This window comes from Myodes glareolus, chromosome 12, assembly GCF_982192425.1.
Source record: "Myodes glareolus chromosome 12, mMyoGla1.1, whole genome shotgun sequence".
In the NCBI taxonomy this organism is placed as follows: Eukaryota; Metazoa; Chordata; class Mammalia; order Rodentia; family Cricetidae; genus Myodes; species Myodes glareolus.
Window position 1 is genome coordinate 2409661 of NC_142037.1, and position 17541 is coordinate 2427201.

Here is a 17541-nt window from a genome sequence, read left to right on the forward strand (position 1 = left end):
GTACAGAGTCTTAGGCTCCAAAATCCCTTCTACTGACATTTTAAAAGAAAACCAATTCACTTAGGTTTAACAACCAAAATGATAGGAAGATATCCTGTGTACTTATTCTTTAAGACTCTTTTATTATTTTAATTTTTAAGTGTCTGTGTGAATGAATGTCAGTTGTTTATAGCTATCCACGGAAGCCAGAAGAGGACATTAGAAGCAGGAGTTTCGGGCAGCAGTGAGCCACTCCATGCAGATGCTGGGAATTGAACTGTGGTCCTCTGCAAGAAAAGCAAGCACTCTTAACCATTGAGCCATCTTGCCCCTCTTTACTTTTTTTTTTTTTTTTTTTTTTTTTTTTTTGGTGGCAATGTGACCCCAGCTGGCCTGGAACTTAACAGGTAGACCAGGCTGACTTTGAACTCACAGAGGTCTGCCTGCCTCTGCCTCCTAAGTGCTGGGATTAAAAGTTTTATAATCATGCCCAGGAAAAAGCATTTTTAAAATTTTATTATACTTGTAGGAATGATTGTTTTGCCTGCATGTATGTGTGACATGTGTGCTTGGTGCCCAACAAGGTCAGAAAGGGTGGCAGATACCCTGGAACTAGAGTTACGGATTGTTGTTAGCCGCCAAGTGAGTTCTGGGAACCAAACCTTTGCGAAAGCATCAGTACTCTTAACCTCTAAGCTGTCTCTCCAGCCCTTCTTTCCTTCCTTCCTTCCTTCCTTCCTTCCTTCCTTCCTTCCTTCCTTCCTTCCTCCCTCCCTCCCTCCCTCCCTCCTTCCCTCCCTCCCTTCCTTCTTTCTTTCTTTCCTTACTGGTTTTTCAAGGCACAGTTTCTCTGTAGCTATGGCGTTTATCCTGGAACTAGCTCTTGTAGACCAAACTGGCCCCCAACTCACCTTTTTTCTTTATTTTATTAATGAAAATGGAATTCATTATGGAAAGGTTTTAGTATAGATGTAAATACAGTGACTGAGCGAGAAAGAGATGGACAGAGGCATGAAAACGAAAGGACCGGTGTACATACCCAGTGGTTGGCCTCTACTTCATCTCACTGTGCGTTTGCCTAAATCATTTTCCCTTTCACTTGATAATTCTGTCTGTCACATAGTTCCTCTCATTACCTCTTCTGGTCTTTGTTAGTTTCAGACTTAATTTTTGTACTTTCTACTGTTCTAAATTAGCCTACATAATAGTTTTCCTGTGTTTTGATCCATGGTTTAACTCTTCCTGCCATAGGTGGACAAGGCGTGAGCAAACCGATTTCTATCGAGTAGTGTCTACTTTTGGTGTAGAGTACGACCCCGACAACATGCAGTTTCACTGGGATCGCTTCCGCACTTTTGCTCGACTGGACAAGAAAACAGATGAAAGCCTTACCAAGTACTTCCATGGTTTTGTGGCCATGTGTCGACAAGTGTGCCGCCTTCCTCCAGCTGCTGGCGATGGTGAGATTGTAGAGTCTGTGGTAAACGGACGGGGCTGTGTTGCTAACAGATCAGCCTTTGGCTAACTTCTTTTTTCACCTTTGTCTCTTGCAGAACCCCCAGACCCTAATCTGTTCATTGAGCCCATCACTGAAGAGAGAGCCTCACGGACTCTTTACCGTATTGAATTGCTTCGGCGCTTACGGGAACAAGTTTTGTGCCACCCCCTTTTAGAAGATCGGCTGGCATTGTGTCAGCCTCCAGGTCTTGAATTGCCCAAATGGTGGGAACCTGTCCGCCATGATGGGGAGCTCCTACGAGGGGCAGCCCGCCACGGAGTGAGCCAAACAGACTGCAACATCATGCAGGACCCAGACTTCTCTTTCCTGGCTGCCCGGATGAATTATATGCAGAACCATCAGACAGGAGCATCAGCTGTATCCCTGTCGCGATGCTCTACTCCACTGCTGCACCAGCAGTGTCCCTCACGCACTGCCTCACCATCGCCCCTGCGCCCAGACGCTCCTGTGGAAAAGTCACCCGAGGAGACTGCTGTCCAGGTCCCCAGTCTGGAGAGTCTGACTTTAAAGCTAGAAAATGAGGTGGTGGCTAGGAGCCGACTCACCCCACAAGACTATGAAATGCGTGCAGCCTCTTCGGATACAGCCCCTCTGCCCCGGAGTATTCCACCAGCCAAACTGGAGGAGGAGGACGATTCAGACTCTGAGCTAGACTTGAGCAAGTTGTCACCGTCATCCTCTTCTTCTTCATCCTCCTCCAGCTCCAGCTCCAGCACTGACGAGAGTGAGGACGAAAAGGAAGAGAAGTTAAGTGAGTGCATGTAACAGGCTGTAGGCCCTCCACCCTACCCCTCTGTTCCTTCCCTTTGTAAAATGCATCTTCTTGAGAGAGTTAAGTGTTTGTTTGATAAAATGTCATAGTAATCTGTTATTTGTTGGGCCTCGTTCACATAATATGATTCCAATTTAATATGCTGTGTGATCTCTAGCTGCTGACCGGTCCCGTCCAAAGCTCTATGATGAAGAGAGCCTTCTGTCCCTCACTATGTCCCAAGATGGATTTCCAAATGAAGATGGAGAACAGATGACCCCTGAGCTGCTGCTGCTGCAGGAAAGACAAAGAGCCTCTGAATGGCCCAAGGTACCAGTCTCCTATCTGCACACTCAGAGTCAGAAACAGCTGCAGGAGATGGTGTTGCTCCTTTGGTTTCTCATTTGTTTAGTATTGCCTATGTTTATATGAAATGCTATAGTTTATTTAAGGATGTCTGTCTTTTCATTGTACCTGGTATAACAATGGCGTGACCGTGGAGATTAGGTTTGCATACTATTCAGACTCTTAAAATATCATTCTTTTCTGTCTTCAGGATCGTGTTCTGATAAACCGCATCGACCTCGTCTGCCAGGCTGTGCTCTCAGGAAAATGGCCTTCTATCCGCCGTAGTCAGGAAATGACAACAGGAGGAATTTTGGGGCCAGGCAACCATTTATTAGACAGCCCCTCTTTGACCCCAGGAGAATATGGGGACTCTCCGGTCCCCACCCCACGAAGTAGCAGTGTGGCTTCCATGGTAGAGGAGGAAGCATCGGCAGTCACCACAGCAGCAGCCCAGTTTACCAAACTTCGCCGAGGCATGGATGAGAAGGAGTTTACGGTTCAGATCAAAGATGTAAGCTCAGCATAGGCGTTGAGAAGTAGGGGAGGACGTGCAACTTGTTAACTAACTTAATTACTAGAATATAGCACTTGGAAGGTAGGGGCAAGTGGGTTACATGTGTAGACAATCCTACATAGTGAGACCCCGTCTCAAAAAAAAAAAAGGTTGGTAAACACTGTAAAAATCAGAGTAAACTTAGGGAAAACCTTTGGCATAAAGAAAGGATGAACCTCCTGAAAATGAAATTAAAAGATATAATAGGTTGTTTAATTAGAAATCATCATTTTGGGGGGGGGGGAATGAACTAAACACAAAATTTTCAGAAGGCTAAATTCTGGATCTGAGCCTGATTGTTTAAGTGGGAAAATAGGTTATGAGAATGCTGTTCAAATCACACCTGAATATTTTGAGACATTAAAACAACAAAAAAAGAAATTATTCCTACTAAAATTGTTTTTTATCTTATATATGGAAATTTCTATTTTTCCTAAATACCTAGCCTTATGAGCCTTACTGAAAGGAGGAAAAAGTGTAATAAATTAGTATGTAATAAGAACAGTAGGGTTTTACCCATAATGACCTGCTATGCTGATACTGGACAACACTTCCTCAAAGTTTTAAAACTTAGGTGTTGTGATCAGCTGGGGATTGGGGGAGCACAGAGCCAAACCCAAGTGACAGATCTGCAGCACAAGGAGCTGAGCCGGTTTGAAGAGCCACGAGCCTTTCCCTGAGACTGTGTCTCCTAGGGGCCGCTGACGCTGGGCATGGTGATGTAAGAGAGGCAAGAGGATCTCTGTGAGTTCAAGATCAGCCTGGTCTACATAGTAAGCTCAAAGAAAGCCAGGACTATATAGAGCAGTGGTTCTTAAACTGTGGGTTGTGGCCCCTTTAAGGGGTCGAATGGCCCATTCACAGGGATCACCTAAGGCCAATGGAATACACAGAAAATTATAGTTTTGAAGTACCAATGAAAATAATTTTATGGTTGGGGGGTCAGCACAATGTGAGGAACTGTATTAAAAGTCACAGCATTAGAAATGTAGAACACCACTGATAAAGAGAGACCCTGTCTCAAATTAAAACAAGAAAGAAAAAGAAGCTACACCATAATGTCTCACCAACATGACTGCCTAAACACGAGCCAAACAAGGGCGACAGCAAATAGACGTGCTACCATGAGAGAGGGCATGCTCTCAAGGCCTCGCCCCCAGACAACTAAAGATGGCTGAGAACAGGGAGACATTGTAGTTCTCGCCACCAGGTGCACAGTGACTGGGCATCCAATACCAGATGGTCATCAGCCCTGAGAAACAACAATTAATGAAAAATGAGGCCATGAATTTGAAAGAGAACAAGGAAAGGTTTACAGGAGAGTTTGCAGGGAGGAAAGGGAAGAGGGAAATGATGTTAATATATTATAATCTAAAGTCTAAAAAGTAATTTTTAAAAATAGAACAAAAACTGCATGAGGGCTATTAGTTGACGATAGGAAATCTAAGGAAAGGGTTTCATTGTGTATCTGATCTCTATTCTTTGGTCATCATTGAACCATAGGATAACCGTCAGTCACAGTTTATTATAAGAACATTGATGTGATCTCCTGGGTGGGTGCTTGTCTCCACAGGAAGAAGGACTGAAGCTAACATTCCAGAAGCACAGGCTGATGGCTAACGGACACCCACTGTTCCATAAGAAGAAGGGGAGCAGGAAAAAGCTGGTGGAGGTGAGCAGTAGGGAGTCAGTTGCCTCGTGAATAAACTACCTTGTGACTAGATCATTAGTAATTGATGGCATTTGGGATTGAGGTACCATTGGCCCTGATTCCCTTCCCTCCCCACTCACTCTAAAGAAGTGTATGTGCTCATGGGGGTGGATTCTGGGTTTGCAGCTGGAGGTGGAATGCATGGAAGAGCCTAATCACCTCGATCTGAACTTGGAGACCCGGATCCCTGTCATCAATAAGGTGGATGGTACTTTGCTGGTGGGTGAGGAGGCCCCTCGCCGGGCGGAACTGGAGATGTGGTTACAGGGTCATCCAGAGTTTGCTGTTGATCCCCGATTTCTAGCGGTGAGTGGCGTTCCATCTAGCTGGATCTAAAGTTTCTTGGTATTTAGGTGTATGAGATCGAGAAATCATGCCATATTTTATACCAGTTTCTGCATCTGCAATATAAGAATGGTAACACCCAGTGTTGTTTCTTAGAATTATTCTGAGATCAAAACACTATAAAAATCCTGGGACTTCTTAAAACTAGGTCCTTAGAAAGTGTTCCTGCCAAACAGTCTGGGGCCAGAACCCTCTGATGGCGGTGTCCATGCTGACTGATTGTGAGTTATAGACTACAGGTTTATTGCCAAACAGACACTCCTCTAGGGTAATCAATTATTTTCTATTGCAGTATATGGAGGAACGTAGAAAACAGAAGTGGCAGAGATGTAAAAAAAATAATAAGACAGAATTGAACTGCTTGGGAATGGAACCAATACAGCCTGCCAACTCTAGAAATGGGAAAAAGGTGAGAGCGTAGCACTTTTCTCCTGCTTTCTGACATGTCCTAGAGATTCCATGGTGACTGACACTTTTCCTTTTCCCTCTGTATGGTTTGAATTCAACAGAGAAATTTTATTGGTATTTTCAGCTGTAGTACTTTTTGGTGTTAAAAGAAGCATCAAGGCTTATCCTTGTCTTCTACATAACTAAGGAATTTTTTTCAAGTCCTTTACCTCTTTAATAGTTGAGTGTTTTAAGCCCAGAATAGTGGTGCATACCTTTAATTCCAGCATTTGAGAGACAGAGGCAGGTGAATCTCTTGAGTTTGGGGTCACCCTGATCTACATAGAGTTCTAGACCAGGCAGAGCCACATAATGAGACCCTGTCTCAAAAAACAAAACAAAACACAAAACAAAACAAAACAGGGGTGGTGTTTTAGAGTAAATACTAAAGATTAAACCCACTACCTTAATATAGAATTAATTGGCTTGAGTAATTGCTACTAAGAAAAATAGTTATGGGGTTTCTTAACACTCGGGAGATTGAGAATCATTAATAATATGTCAGTAATAGAAATAGCACAAGAAACCACATTTTATGACTACTTGTCTTCATGTATGTCTGTGTATCATGTGCATGTCTGATGCCCTCAAAGGTCAGAATGGTGTCAGATTCCCTGGGACTGGAGTTGCTCTGTGAGCACTGTGAGCTGCTCTGTGAATGCTGAGGAGCCAATCTAAGTCCTGGAACAGCCATCTCTCCAGATCCCAAAACAGATTTTTCAAATTAATACCAATTTTAATCAATGAGACTATTTCATACCAAACTTATAAACTATATGGTAGATTAATTGTGCATCTTTTCTTTTTCCTACCAAAATATAACTCTGTAAGTTCCTCTTTATCATGCTTACCTTAATCTATATTGTCTATATGTATATATGTATGTGTATAATATATAATATCTACACTATACATTGCATGTACAGTTTTTTTTATTGATTTTTATTGAGCTCTACATTTTTCTCTGCTTCCCCTCTCCCCTTCAGCCATCCCACAAGGTCCCCATGCTCCCAATTTACTCAGGAGATCTTGTCTTTTTCTACTTTCTACTTCCCATGTAGATTAGATCTATGTAAGTCTTAGTGTCCACGTGTACAGTTTTATATGTGTTTTATATTGCTGTGTGTAGTATATATACTATAGTTTATGATACATATATTATTATAGTGATTTTCAAATATAAAGTGTTTAGATTTGATCGTGTACATTCAGTTTAACCTATCAACACTTGGGCTGGTAAAAGTGCTTGCCGCTAAACTAGCCTGATAGCCTGTTCAGTCCTCAGAGCACAGATGACAGTGGAAGAGAACCAACTCCATAAACTGTCCTCAGGCTACCTCCAAACTCCTAGGCCACAGTGACCCTCCTCCCACTGTCTCCTCAATTCTTATCTCTTAGTGTAAAACTGGCAGTGACTCTAATGCTACATTATTACTGAGACCTGCAGGAGTCTAGGCATTATTGTAATCATATATTGAAAGTCCCTTCACTTTTCCGGGTTAAAAGGGTGTGTTCTACGTCAACTGTTAAGTTTGGATTTTACGCCTTGAAATATCCAGAGACTCAGGTACCTAATGTATGTGCTTAATGTAGTTCATCCCATATGGTGCTTGGGACAGTAGCAAAACAAAGGTAGTAGGTTCTAGCCTTACTGAGTATAACCAAATTAAAATATCTAGGGCAGGAATTTAAAATTAGGCAGATGTAAGATTTATTTTGTTGTAGAGATTTATTTGTGTGTGCTTTTTGTCTTCCTCTCTTTTGTTTGTTTTGAGATAGAGTCTCACTCAGTAGCCCAAGCTGGCTGTCTTAGGCTGCCCTGCCCCTGTGTGACGATAGAGGACAACTGTTAATGTCTGTGTAGTTGTGCTGCACAGAAGATGACGTCAGGAAGCTGCTGGCCGCCTCCATTCAGGACATTTCTCTGTGCACTGTCTCATTCAGACCCCTTGCTAGCTAAGGAAAAGCATTTGTGAAATGGTTCCCTGCGATTAAAGTATGATGTCATGTGAAGGGGAGAAAAACTTGGGTTCACATGGCTACCAGTGTCAAATACTGATTTCACTCTCTATATCAGAATGCTTTGGCCAGTTAAGTACAGCATCTCCTTCCCCCCATTACCACCAGTCTGGCCAAATTTGACTGTTGAGCAATTATTTCTAAGCTAGGTTTCTGGGTTGTCCTGTCTTCCCTTGCCTCCCACCCCCACTTTTTTTCCTCCTACAACCGGGTTTCTCCATGTGGACCCAGGTGTCCTGGAACTCTCTGTAGACCAGGTTGGACTTGAACTCACAGAGATCCACCTGCTTCTTCCTCCCAAGTGCTGGGATTAAAGGCATGCCTCCCTACTGCCAGACTTAACCCCCATCTTTTTATTGTCTTCTTTTGTTCCTTCCACACAGGGACACTATGCAGAAACTGCATTCAACCGAGTTTTGCCAGGGCCTATTGCACCAGAGAACAGCAAGAAGCGTGTCCGTAGGACAAGACCAGACCTTTCTAAGATGATGGCCCTGATGCAGGGTGGAAGCACTGGGTCCCTGTCTCTGCATAACACCTTTCAACACAGCAGTGGTAACCTACAGTCTGTGTCGTCTCTTGGTCACAGCAGTGCCACTCCTGCAGCTTTGCCTTTTATGCCGTTTGTGATGGGTGGTGCAGCAGCATCCCCTCATGTAGACTCCAGCACCATGCTTCATCATCACCACCACCATCCCCACCCCCACCATCACCACCATCACCATCCAGGCTTGAGAACCACTGGCTACCCTTCTTCACCAGCTACTACCACCTCTGGTACTGCCTTGCGGTTACCAACACTGCAACATGAGGACGATGAGGAAGAGGAGGAAGAGGATGATGATTTATCTCAGGGCTATGAGAGCTCAGAAAGGGACTTCTCACTCATCGATGACCCTATGATGCCAGCCAACTCAGACTCCAGTGATGCTGATGACTGAAGCTCCAGCAGAGTCCCCATTGCTGGATGGCTGCTGGGTTCTCTTACTCTGGCCCTTGGACTTTGGAAATGTGGGAGGGGCAGGGAACAATATGGGGAAACCCAAGACTTCAGGAGGTGAAAAGGAAAAGAGAAAAAAAAAAAAAACAAAAACCTTGTACCCGATTGCTCCCGATTTTGAGAGGATTGGGTGGGCAGGGGAACTCCTAAACAATAGTAAATGACTACTTCCTCATTTCTGGGGAAGCAAAGGAGCCTAGAGCAGCTGGTGTGCTCGCGCCCCCCCCCCCACCAGACACCTCCATTAACCACAGACTATGTAGCGCTGGCCCTAGCCTCTGGCAGAGCCTGTTCCTGGCCAAACTGTGGATACAGCTGGAGGGTCAGGAACTGTTTCCTTCCTTCCCCTTGGCATTAATAAATTTAAGTTAATCCTTTTCCATTCTTTCCATGTTCTGTTTGCTCAAACACAATATAAGTACTAATTTTAAGCATGCTGAATAATTTAAACATCACTCTCCAACAGTTTAGTAGTTATCATACCACGAGTGGAAAAGTATTGTATTCCTCTGAAGGTATATATATAAAATCGTGGATTGTCGGCTCGCTAAAGCTAGGGAAATGAGCCAAGGTAAGAAGGTAAATGTTTTGAGTTGGGCTCCATTGTTTACAGACAAGGATGAATTTCAAGAATCACTTTTTTTTTTTTTTTTTTTGAGTAACTGAAACAACCATGCTTGGGGAAAGCCAGAGAATGGTGTTGCTTTTTATGCGATACAGGAAGGGTACAGGCTGACAGAAAGGGTACTGTCATAACTTGGGTCTCCAGGGGACTGGCAAAACCTAGAGTTCGGAGCCCCTCGATCCATTTTGTTTCCTTCCATTCTACCAGTCAATCTATTAAAGGACGCCTGAGTATTTATCTTCCAAGCGCCTCTTAGCGAAGGTGGGTCCCTGGCGCCCGGTCGCACGCGGGTCCCGCTCTTTCTGCTCCCCTCCCATCTCCGCCCGGCTCTCGGGTCACGTGACGGCGGCCCTGGCGGCGGGAGGCGCTGCAGGCCAGCGAGCCGGCTCCGCGCCCTGCGTTCCGTTGACTGTCCACTTTCGCGGCTTTCTCTCTGTTCCCCTTCCGCCCCACAGAGCGAGGATTTTTTTTTTTTTTAAGTCTTCGACGCTGTTGGGACCCGGAAGCGGAAGAGGGTATCGAGCGGTCGGTACTTCCGGGTCACCGAGAGTGCGGGATTCCGGGCCGAGCGCGGGTGGCGGAGCTGGGACCTCGCGTGATTCTCGGAGCCCGACGGGAAGCGGCGTCCAGGGCTATGGCTGTGACTCTGGACAAAGACGCGTACTACCGGCGAGTTAAGAGACTGTACAGTAATTGGCGGGTAAGGAGCCCGGCGTCCCCGGGAGCCCCACATCCCATAATAGCCCGCTTCCCGGCGCCCTTTTCCCCTCGGCCAGGAATCTCCGGCTCCGCCGCGCTCGCTCCCGCCCGCCCGCCGCGCCGCGCTGCGCCTGCGGGTCCGCACGCGCCTGGCCCGCCCCGGTCCCGCCAGAATTACCGTCTGCGGGAAGGAGGGGCGCTCTCCGCCTGTGGGCCTCTGCTGGAGTTGAGAAATAGTGCTCCCGCGCTCCGCTGCTTCACGTTAGGCCCTGCGTGGGTACTAGCCCCGCGCCGGGAACCTGCGGGCTCTCATAATAAGAATAAAACTGGTGGGATGCCTCAGACCTGGTTCCCGTGTCGGCAGCATACCCGGGGCACGTGTTCAGGAAAGGGCCGTGGAAGTGGAGCTTCATCAAAGATGGGGCAGTTTTCCTGTTATAAAATCGCTCATAATTAAGAACTTATTTTTTTGTTAGTGACTTGTTAACAAATGTTTTATTGATTGCATGTTGTGTTGTTGTCTGAACGGTCTAACATAGGTCTGGTCTCTGAACCTTTTCAGTGAGGGAAAATACAACCGATAAAAAGAACCCGAAAATGCCCTGATAAAATATCAACTCTGAATTTAGCGTTGTCTACTGTCTTACTGATTGATCTCTACAGTCTAATCTTATGCCCATAATTCCAGGGTTTTGGAGGCTGAAGCAGGAAAACCACCAGTTTCGGGCCAGCCTGTGCTTAGCAATCATCTAGTCGCCAAGTAAATAAAATTTATCATCTACTGAAGTTGGTTGTTACCAGCCTCTCATCTGAAAAAATGCCTGTCTGTCTTTTAAGCAAGATGCATTGCATACTGAAAGTAAAACAGATTCTCTGTCTCATTACTAAAAGCCATACTAAAAAATTGGTCTCTTCTGCAAAATTATATTTGGTCAAAAGGTTCTTTTTGGTACTGAAGATTAATCCTACCACTTCGCACTTTATAGCGAGCACCATTCAGCTGTCTTCCCTACCTCTGTTCTCTGATATTCTAATGGTCGTTGTGACCTGGTATTCTCAGATAATCAGAAGCCCTTGTTTCCACCATGAACCCTGAGATAATACACTTTAAGTTTGTTTTTTATGCATATGGGTGTTTTGCCTCCGTGTATGTTTGTGCACCCTGTGCATGCATTGCCTGAAAAGGTCAGAAGAGGGCGTCGATGCCCTGGTACTAGTTACAGATGGCTGTTTGCTATTGTGTGGGTCCATGTGAACTCTGGTCCTTTGGAAGAGCAACCAGTGCTCTTAACCACTGAGCTCTTCCCCAGCCTCGGGGGGGGGGGGGGTAACACTATTTGTGTTTTCTGTAGTCTTAGAGAGTTCATCAAGGTATTTCATTTTAAGTCTGTTATAAATAGTATGCTTCTTAATTAGACTTTTCGTAACATGTCCTAACTCAAGTACAGCATCTCACATTTTTTTAATTGAAATGCCTAACACATTAAGCCTTCATCTGAAAGTCATCACCACAAGCATGGAGCGTAAGTCTGTAAGTGGTGAATTATGTACATACAGTTTATGCACAAGGTCATCAGAATACCTGCTACAATGTCAGTGATGTGAATGTGGCATTTGTCCAGAGAATAATCTTTTGAACTGATGTTCAAAATATATATGATTCTTTTTTCCTCTCAGATACTTTCAATCCGAAGTAAGTTAAATCTACAATTGAACTCATGGATATAGAAGGCGGATTTTGAGATCAAAAACATCGGTTCTGCCAAAGATTAGGGGTATAGTTGAATGGCTGAGAATGCCTGCCTAATGTGTGGGGTCCTAAGTTGGACCCTCAACACCATGATGTTTTTTAATCAAACAAACAGGAGACCTTCATAATGTCTAGACCTTACTACTCTTTTCTTATTTTAAAAAAAAAAAGTACAGGTATGGATGCCACGGCTTCTATGTCAGAGATAACTCTATAGAATTGTTCCTCTTAATCCACCTTTATTTGGGTTCTGGGAATCGAATTCAATTTGGTAGGCTTGCATAGCAAGCATTTTTATCTACTGAGCAATCTCACCAGCCCATTTTTCATAATTCTTAAGACATCTGAATCTAGACCAGTCTTACCTTTTCTATTTTCAACATTAGAGCTGCTAAGAATGAAATGTTTATAGTACCTGTCTCGTTTTTGCTTTAGGAAGTATCAGGTGGTAATGAAAGTGGGCTACAGGTTTGTCCTGTAGCTTTTCTGTTTATTGGGTACCTATTCAAAGATTTTAAGCCTATTCTTTGTGATTGTTTTTAATCATTAATGTGATCTATACTACTTATGGGGGAGAAGGGAACAAAAATCCTTCCTAGATTTGTAGCTGTTTTGAGGAATAAAGGTTACTGGTCAAGCACCTACTAATAATTTGAGAATTATCAGAACATCCTATGAATGAACTTTAGCTTCACCCACCTGCATTGTTTTCTTGAAGAATTACATAAAGTTCCAGAATTGTAGCTGTTTTCAAAAGAAATACTGATTCGGTGCCTTTGTTCATGTCTGTAGTTACTTGGCAGCCGTCATGCTGAGGTAATGGGTAGCTGTGACCCCAGAAGAAAGCCTACTACAGAGGGGATGGTTTGCCATAGAATCAGATCATCTGTGCTGCTTTCTGGCTTTTGCTGAGATTTCATTAGGGCTGTCTTTTTGTTTCTCTGGATTTTTCTCTGAGAGTAGTCAGCTATTTTCATGGTTTGAGAAGATTTTTTTGCAGGGGAGTGGGATGTAGAGAGTTCCTGTATTACTTTCAGCAGAGCACTGAGTTATTTTAATTTATCTCTATTTTTTCCGTATTTGTTTTTTGTTGGGGTCTGTGGCCTGGCAGGATAAGAAAACAATAAATCAGCTGGGAGGTGATGGCACAAACTAATCCCGGCACTCGGGAGGCAGAGAAAAGTGGATATCTGAGTTCAAGGCCAGCCTGATCTACAGAATGAGTTTCAGGACAGCCAGGGCTACACAGAGAAACCCTGTCTCAGAGATCCATGTACCTCACCCTCCAGGGTTCTGGGATTAAAGCTCCCCTCCTGGTACCAACAGGTTTATTATTGGTCTTTTATTCTAAAATTCTCAGAATTCTGTTTCATCCATTTACTCTTTTATGCCCTGCTTTCTATTCATGCTGTTTCCTCAGCACAGTTGCCATTTGGGCCGTGAATCGTGGGATGTCATGGTGCTCAGCTGCCACTACTCCTTCGTTAGTTTTTGTTCTGTCGTGATTTCTGTGTTTATGGGTGTTTTGCTTACATGTATGTCTGTCTGGATGTGCCCACAGTATGCGTGCAGTCCCCGTGGTGGCCAGAAAGAGGCGTCAGATGTTCTGGAACTAGAATTGCAGACAGTTGTACGCTACCATGTGGGTTCTAGGAACCAAACCTGGGTTCACTGCAAAAGCAGCAAGTGTTCTTTTTTGGCGGGAGGGGTAAATAAAAGCTTATGATTTTGTTGTCTTCATAACAAGATCAGCTTAGAAGTGGATCGCTTGGCCCTTTTGTCTTCTTGTCTCCTCCCAGTTCAAAATGCTTGCATCTCTCACTAGCCAGCAGTCCCTTAGATCTACAGTTGGGCTCGGTACTTTCAAATATCAGCACGATCTTATTTGTAGTTTTGGCCTTTCTGTAGAAAATACGCTTAGCCTGCCCACCATGGCCACTCAGTTCCCTGTCATCAGGCTACTTCCTCTGGGCATAAGGAGAACCCTTGCCCTTCCTGTACTGTATCACTGTGGGGCTGGTACTTGCTACATTTCTTACAGAAAGCCCAACAATCACCAAGCCATCTCTCCAGCCCCCGATCCCTGGTTTTTGTTTTTGTTTTGAGAACATTTTACCCAAACATTTTTAAAGATGGGTAGATAGAATGTAAATTTATCAAGTCTTTTCATATCTTTGAAATGTGTTATTTTTTGTGATAGCTTTTTACCACTCTTTAAAAAGCAAGCTGAGAAAACTTAAAATGAGGAAAGGCTCATCTGGGGGCTCCTGTTTTCAGAGGCTCTAATCTGTTGTTGTTTGGACCCTTTCCTTTGGATATTGTGACAAATGAGTGTGCAACACAACCAAAGGAGCGTCCATCTCACAGTCCTGAAGTTGAGGGGAGGGATCAAGGTTAAGGCATCTCCTTCAAGGGCACCCCTTACCTAACTTGCTTCCACTAGGTCCACCTTGCAGAGTGTCGTGGGAAGGAAATCAAGACTTTGACATGGGAATTTGGGGGGGCAATTCGTGATTCAAACTTTAGTGTTTATCTTTTTAAAGATTTTATGGGTATATGTGCCATGTGTATTATGTACCACTTGTATGCCTGGTACCCACAGAAGACAGGAGAGAGGGTCAGATCTTCTGAAAGTGGAGTACAAATGGTTGTGAGCCAATCAGATAGCTCCTGGGAATTGGACTGTGTTCTCTGGAAGAGCTGACATTGCTCTTATTTGTTGAGCCATCTCTCCAACCCACTTTGGGTTAATTAAAGAATTCAGTGGGCCAATAGAATGGCTCACTGGGTTAAAGCATTCGCTGAATAAGACTGACAACGTAAATTCGATCCTCAGATCTTACCATGGAAGGAGAGAACGAACTCTGAAAAGATGTTCTGTGATCTCTACAAATGTACATGGCACACATTACCTCCGTACACGATATAATTATGGAACCAGTGAGGCAGCTTAATGAGGCACTAACTGTGGAAGCCTGACAACCCGAGCTCAGTCCCCAGAAGCCACACAGGTGGAGCAGCAACTCCATGAATTGTTTTCTGACATCCACATGTGCACTGTGGCATGTGTACTACACATATCCAGAGAAAATGTAGAATTAAAATTTTCAACAGAGACTTTGCCTTGGGGCGCAGCTATGACTTACTCAAAGCTACCCTAGATTGGCCATACTTGGGCACTTTGCCACGGTTGAGCTGGTCCACCAATCCCAGCTGAGAGCCCTACAGCTAGTCAGGGCCTGAAGAAAATGATTCAAAGTGCTCAAATTGGCAGTTTCAAAAAACTCATTGTTGGGGAAGCTATGCAAAATGTTTGGTGAGCACTGAAGTGTGGGTGTGGTGTTTATGTTGGAAAGACCAGAGGCAAGCGTGACATCGTTGGTAAGAGTACTTGGTTTATTATTTAAGTATATTAGACAGTAAGCAGATCTGTCCATAGAAAAATAATTTAAAAGGTGGATCGCCTTTAATCTCAGCATTAAGTAGAGGCAGATGCAGGTAGATCTGAATGAGTTGCAGTCCAGCAAGGACTGCATAGTGATCTTTCCGTTTTGTTTTGTTTCCTTAAAGGTTGAAAATAATTTTCTACTCAGAATTTTCAAGGTACCATTTTGTTGCTCTTCGGGCTTTCAGTATTACTTTTGGAGAAAACCTGGTATTCCTTTTTGAAATTTCATTACAGTGTGTGTTAGAATAGGCCCCCCTTTCCTTTACATTGATTTATGGGCCCTTTTTATGTTAAATCTGTGTCCTGTGATGCTGAAACTTGAGTTCCATCTGCAGTTACTGCTTTACTGCTCGACATCCCTGCCCAGTAATTGTATACCATTTGGGTTAAAACTGGCATTTTTTTTTTAATTTTACGTTTTATCTGTCTTAATTGTCGTCTTTCAGTTGCTCTGACTTGTGCTGTTTATCTCTAGCAGCTCAGCCCTTATTCATAGCTCACGTGTTTGCTACGCGCCACTGTACTCAGAACAGCTTGTCAGTCTTGGACTGCAGTGCAGTGCCGTTCAGAGTGGAGCTTACAGTCCTATTGTGTCTTGGCACTGTCCTTAATGCCAGCATTCCCAGCATTTAGGAGACAGAGGTGGTGGGTGGGTCTCCGAGTTCAAGGCCAACCTCACCTACAGAAACAGCTAGGGGCTACAGAGAGGGACACCCTGTCTCTCAAAAGGCATAAATAACTCCTTCTGTGCTATTAGTCCTGTGAAGTGTAGTGTATGCAGTATTGTTTAGTAGAAGACTCTTGATAGTTTAGTGATGTTACTGGTTGGGTATGTACTATGTTTTTAGCATTGTTTTGGTGTCTCAGGTTGGGGGCAGGAACTCCTAGAACTCTTAACCATCTTCCTGCCTCTGTCTCCCAGAGTGCTGGAGTTATATAGGCATGTACTACCCCACCCAGCTAGCATACTTATTTTTAAACACTCACTGGGGCCTGGAGAGACAGCTCAGTTCTGACTGCTCTTCCATAGGACCCAGGTTAGATTTCCAGCACCCACACGAAAGCTCTCAACCAACTGCAAGTCAAGTACCAAGGGAAAATCTCCCTGTCTGGGGTGGGGGAAGATCTCATACCTGTGATCACAGGTCTTGGGAAGTGGAAGCAGGATTAGGAGTTAAAGGTCATCCTTTAACTCATAGGAAAGTTTGAGGCCACCCTGAGCCACATGAGATCCTGTCTAGAAGAGAAGAAAGGGGGTAAAACGGTGTGTTTGTGTGCCTTACTTTATGTGTGTGGGTCTTTCACCTGCATGTATGTCTGTGTACCATGTGCATACTTGGTGCCTGAGGAGACCAGAAAAAAAGCATTGGTTTCCGCAGAGCTAGAGTTACGGACAGTTTGTAAGTTGTATGTGCTGGGAATTGAACATTGTCCTCTGGAAAAGCAACCACTACTCCTAATCATCTCTCCAGCATTGCCACTCTTCTTTTCGGTTTTTCGAGACAGGGTTTCTCCAGAGCTTTGGAGCCCATCCTGGAACTCGCTCTGTAGACCAGACTGGCCTCAAACTCAGAGATCTGCCTGCCTCTGCCTCTGCCTCCCAAGTGCTGGGATTAAAGGCATGCACCACCACTGCCTGGCCCCTCTACACTTCTTAATCGTAGCAAGAGTATGTTTAGTGTTTGCCTTGTGCCATCTATATACTACCTAGCTTAGGGAGAGCATACTGTGCTGTTCATATAATAGTGATATCACCTAGTGCTTGTTTCTCATCAGTTGTACCCCTGCTTTATTTTTTTTCTCTTATGGAGTCTTTAATGAAAGATTTTTCAGCCCTGTCTTGTTTGTTTCCTATATGATGAATATGTCTATAGGCATACCTATATGATATCTCTCAAGTTTTGGAGATCTAAGAAACCAAAATGAAAGTCAAGTAATGTTTGTGCATACCTATAATTCAACACTTGGGAGGCTGAGAATGGAGGGTTACAAGCCACATAGGCTACATAGTGGGACCTTGTTTTAAGAAAAAAAATGGTCTCTTCACATTAACAATAAGGCTTTAAGATACTGTATGAACAGGGGCTCTCATCTGGAAAGAGGGGATTGGCTATGATTATTCCATAGAGAACCAGGAAATGTCAGTATCTTTTTTTTTATTTTGCTTTGTTTTGTTTTTCCTGGATTCAGGAAAAATGTTCAGAGTTGAGCATTTTTTTATTTTGGTTCATCTTATTACTTGTTTATATTACTTGTTATCTAGAATACAGAATTTAATTTCCTGATAATTTAGAACATGTCTTCTGGGTGTAGTATCTGAGTTGAGCATTTCCAAGCACACTTAATG

The 17541-nt window shown here is 44.0% G+C and overlaps 2 protein-coding genes across 7 annotated transcripts in view; both read left to right on the forward strand.

Moving 5' to 3' along the window:
- Chd8 (chromodomain helicase DNA binding protein 8) overlaps window positions 1–9049 on the forward strand; it is a 64686-nt gene extending 55637 nt beyond the window's left edge. For 5 of the 6 annotated variants that reach the window (XM_048435670.3, XM_048435674.3, XM_085698407.2 and 2 more), the window contains exons 31-38: window positions 1231–1439; window positions 1533–2249; window positions 2428–2579; window positions 2806–3108; window positions 4724–4822; window positions 4988–5167; window positions 5499–5615; window positions 8056–9049. In XM_048435670.3, the coding sequence (XP_048291627.1) occupies window positions 1231–1439; window positions 1533–2249; window positions 2428–2579; window positions 2806–3108; window positions 4724–4822; window positions 4988–5167; window positions 5499–5615; window positions 8056–8613 (2335 nt within the window). In that variant the 3' untranslated portion in view covers window positions 8614–9049. The remainder of the gene's footprint in view (window positions 1–1230; window positions 1440–1532; window positions 2250–2427; window positions 2580–2805; window positions 3109–4723; window positions 4823–4987; window positions 5168–5498; window positions 5616–8055) is intronic. The other variant, XM_085698406.2, reaches the window with a different exon arrangement.
- Window positions 9050–9827: 778 nt separating this feature from the next.
- The window catches only part of Supt16h (SPT16 homolog, facilitates chromatin remodeling subunit), a 33524-nt gene continuing 25810 nt past the window's right edge, over window positions 9828–17541 (forward strand). The window contains exon 1 of the mRNA XM_048435675.3: window positions 9828–9997. Coding sequence (XP_048291632.1) covers window positions 9932–9997 — 66 coding nt within the window. The 5' untranslated portion in view covers window positions 9828–9931. The remainder of the gene's footprint in view (window positions 9998–17541) is intronic.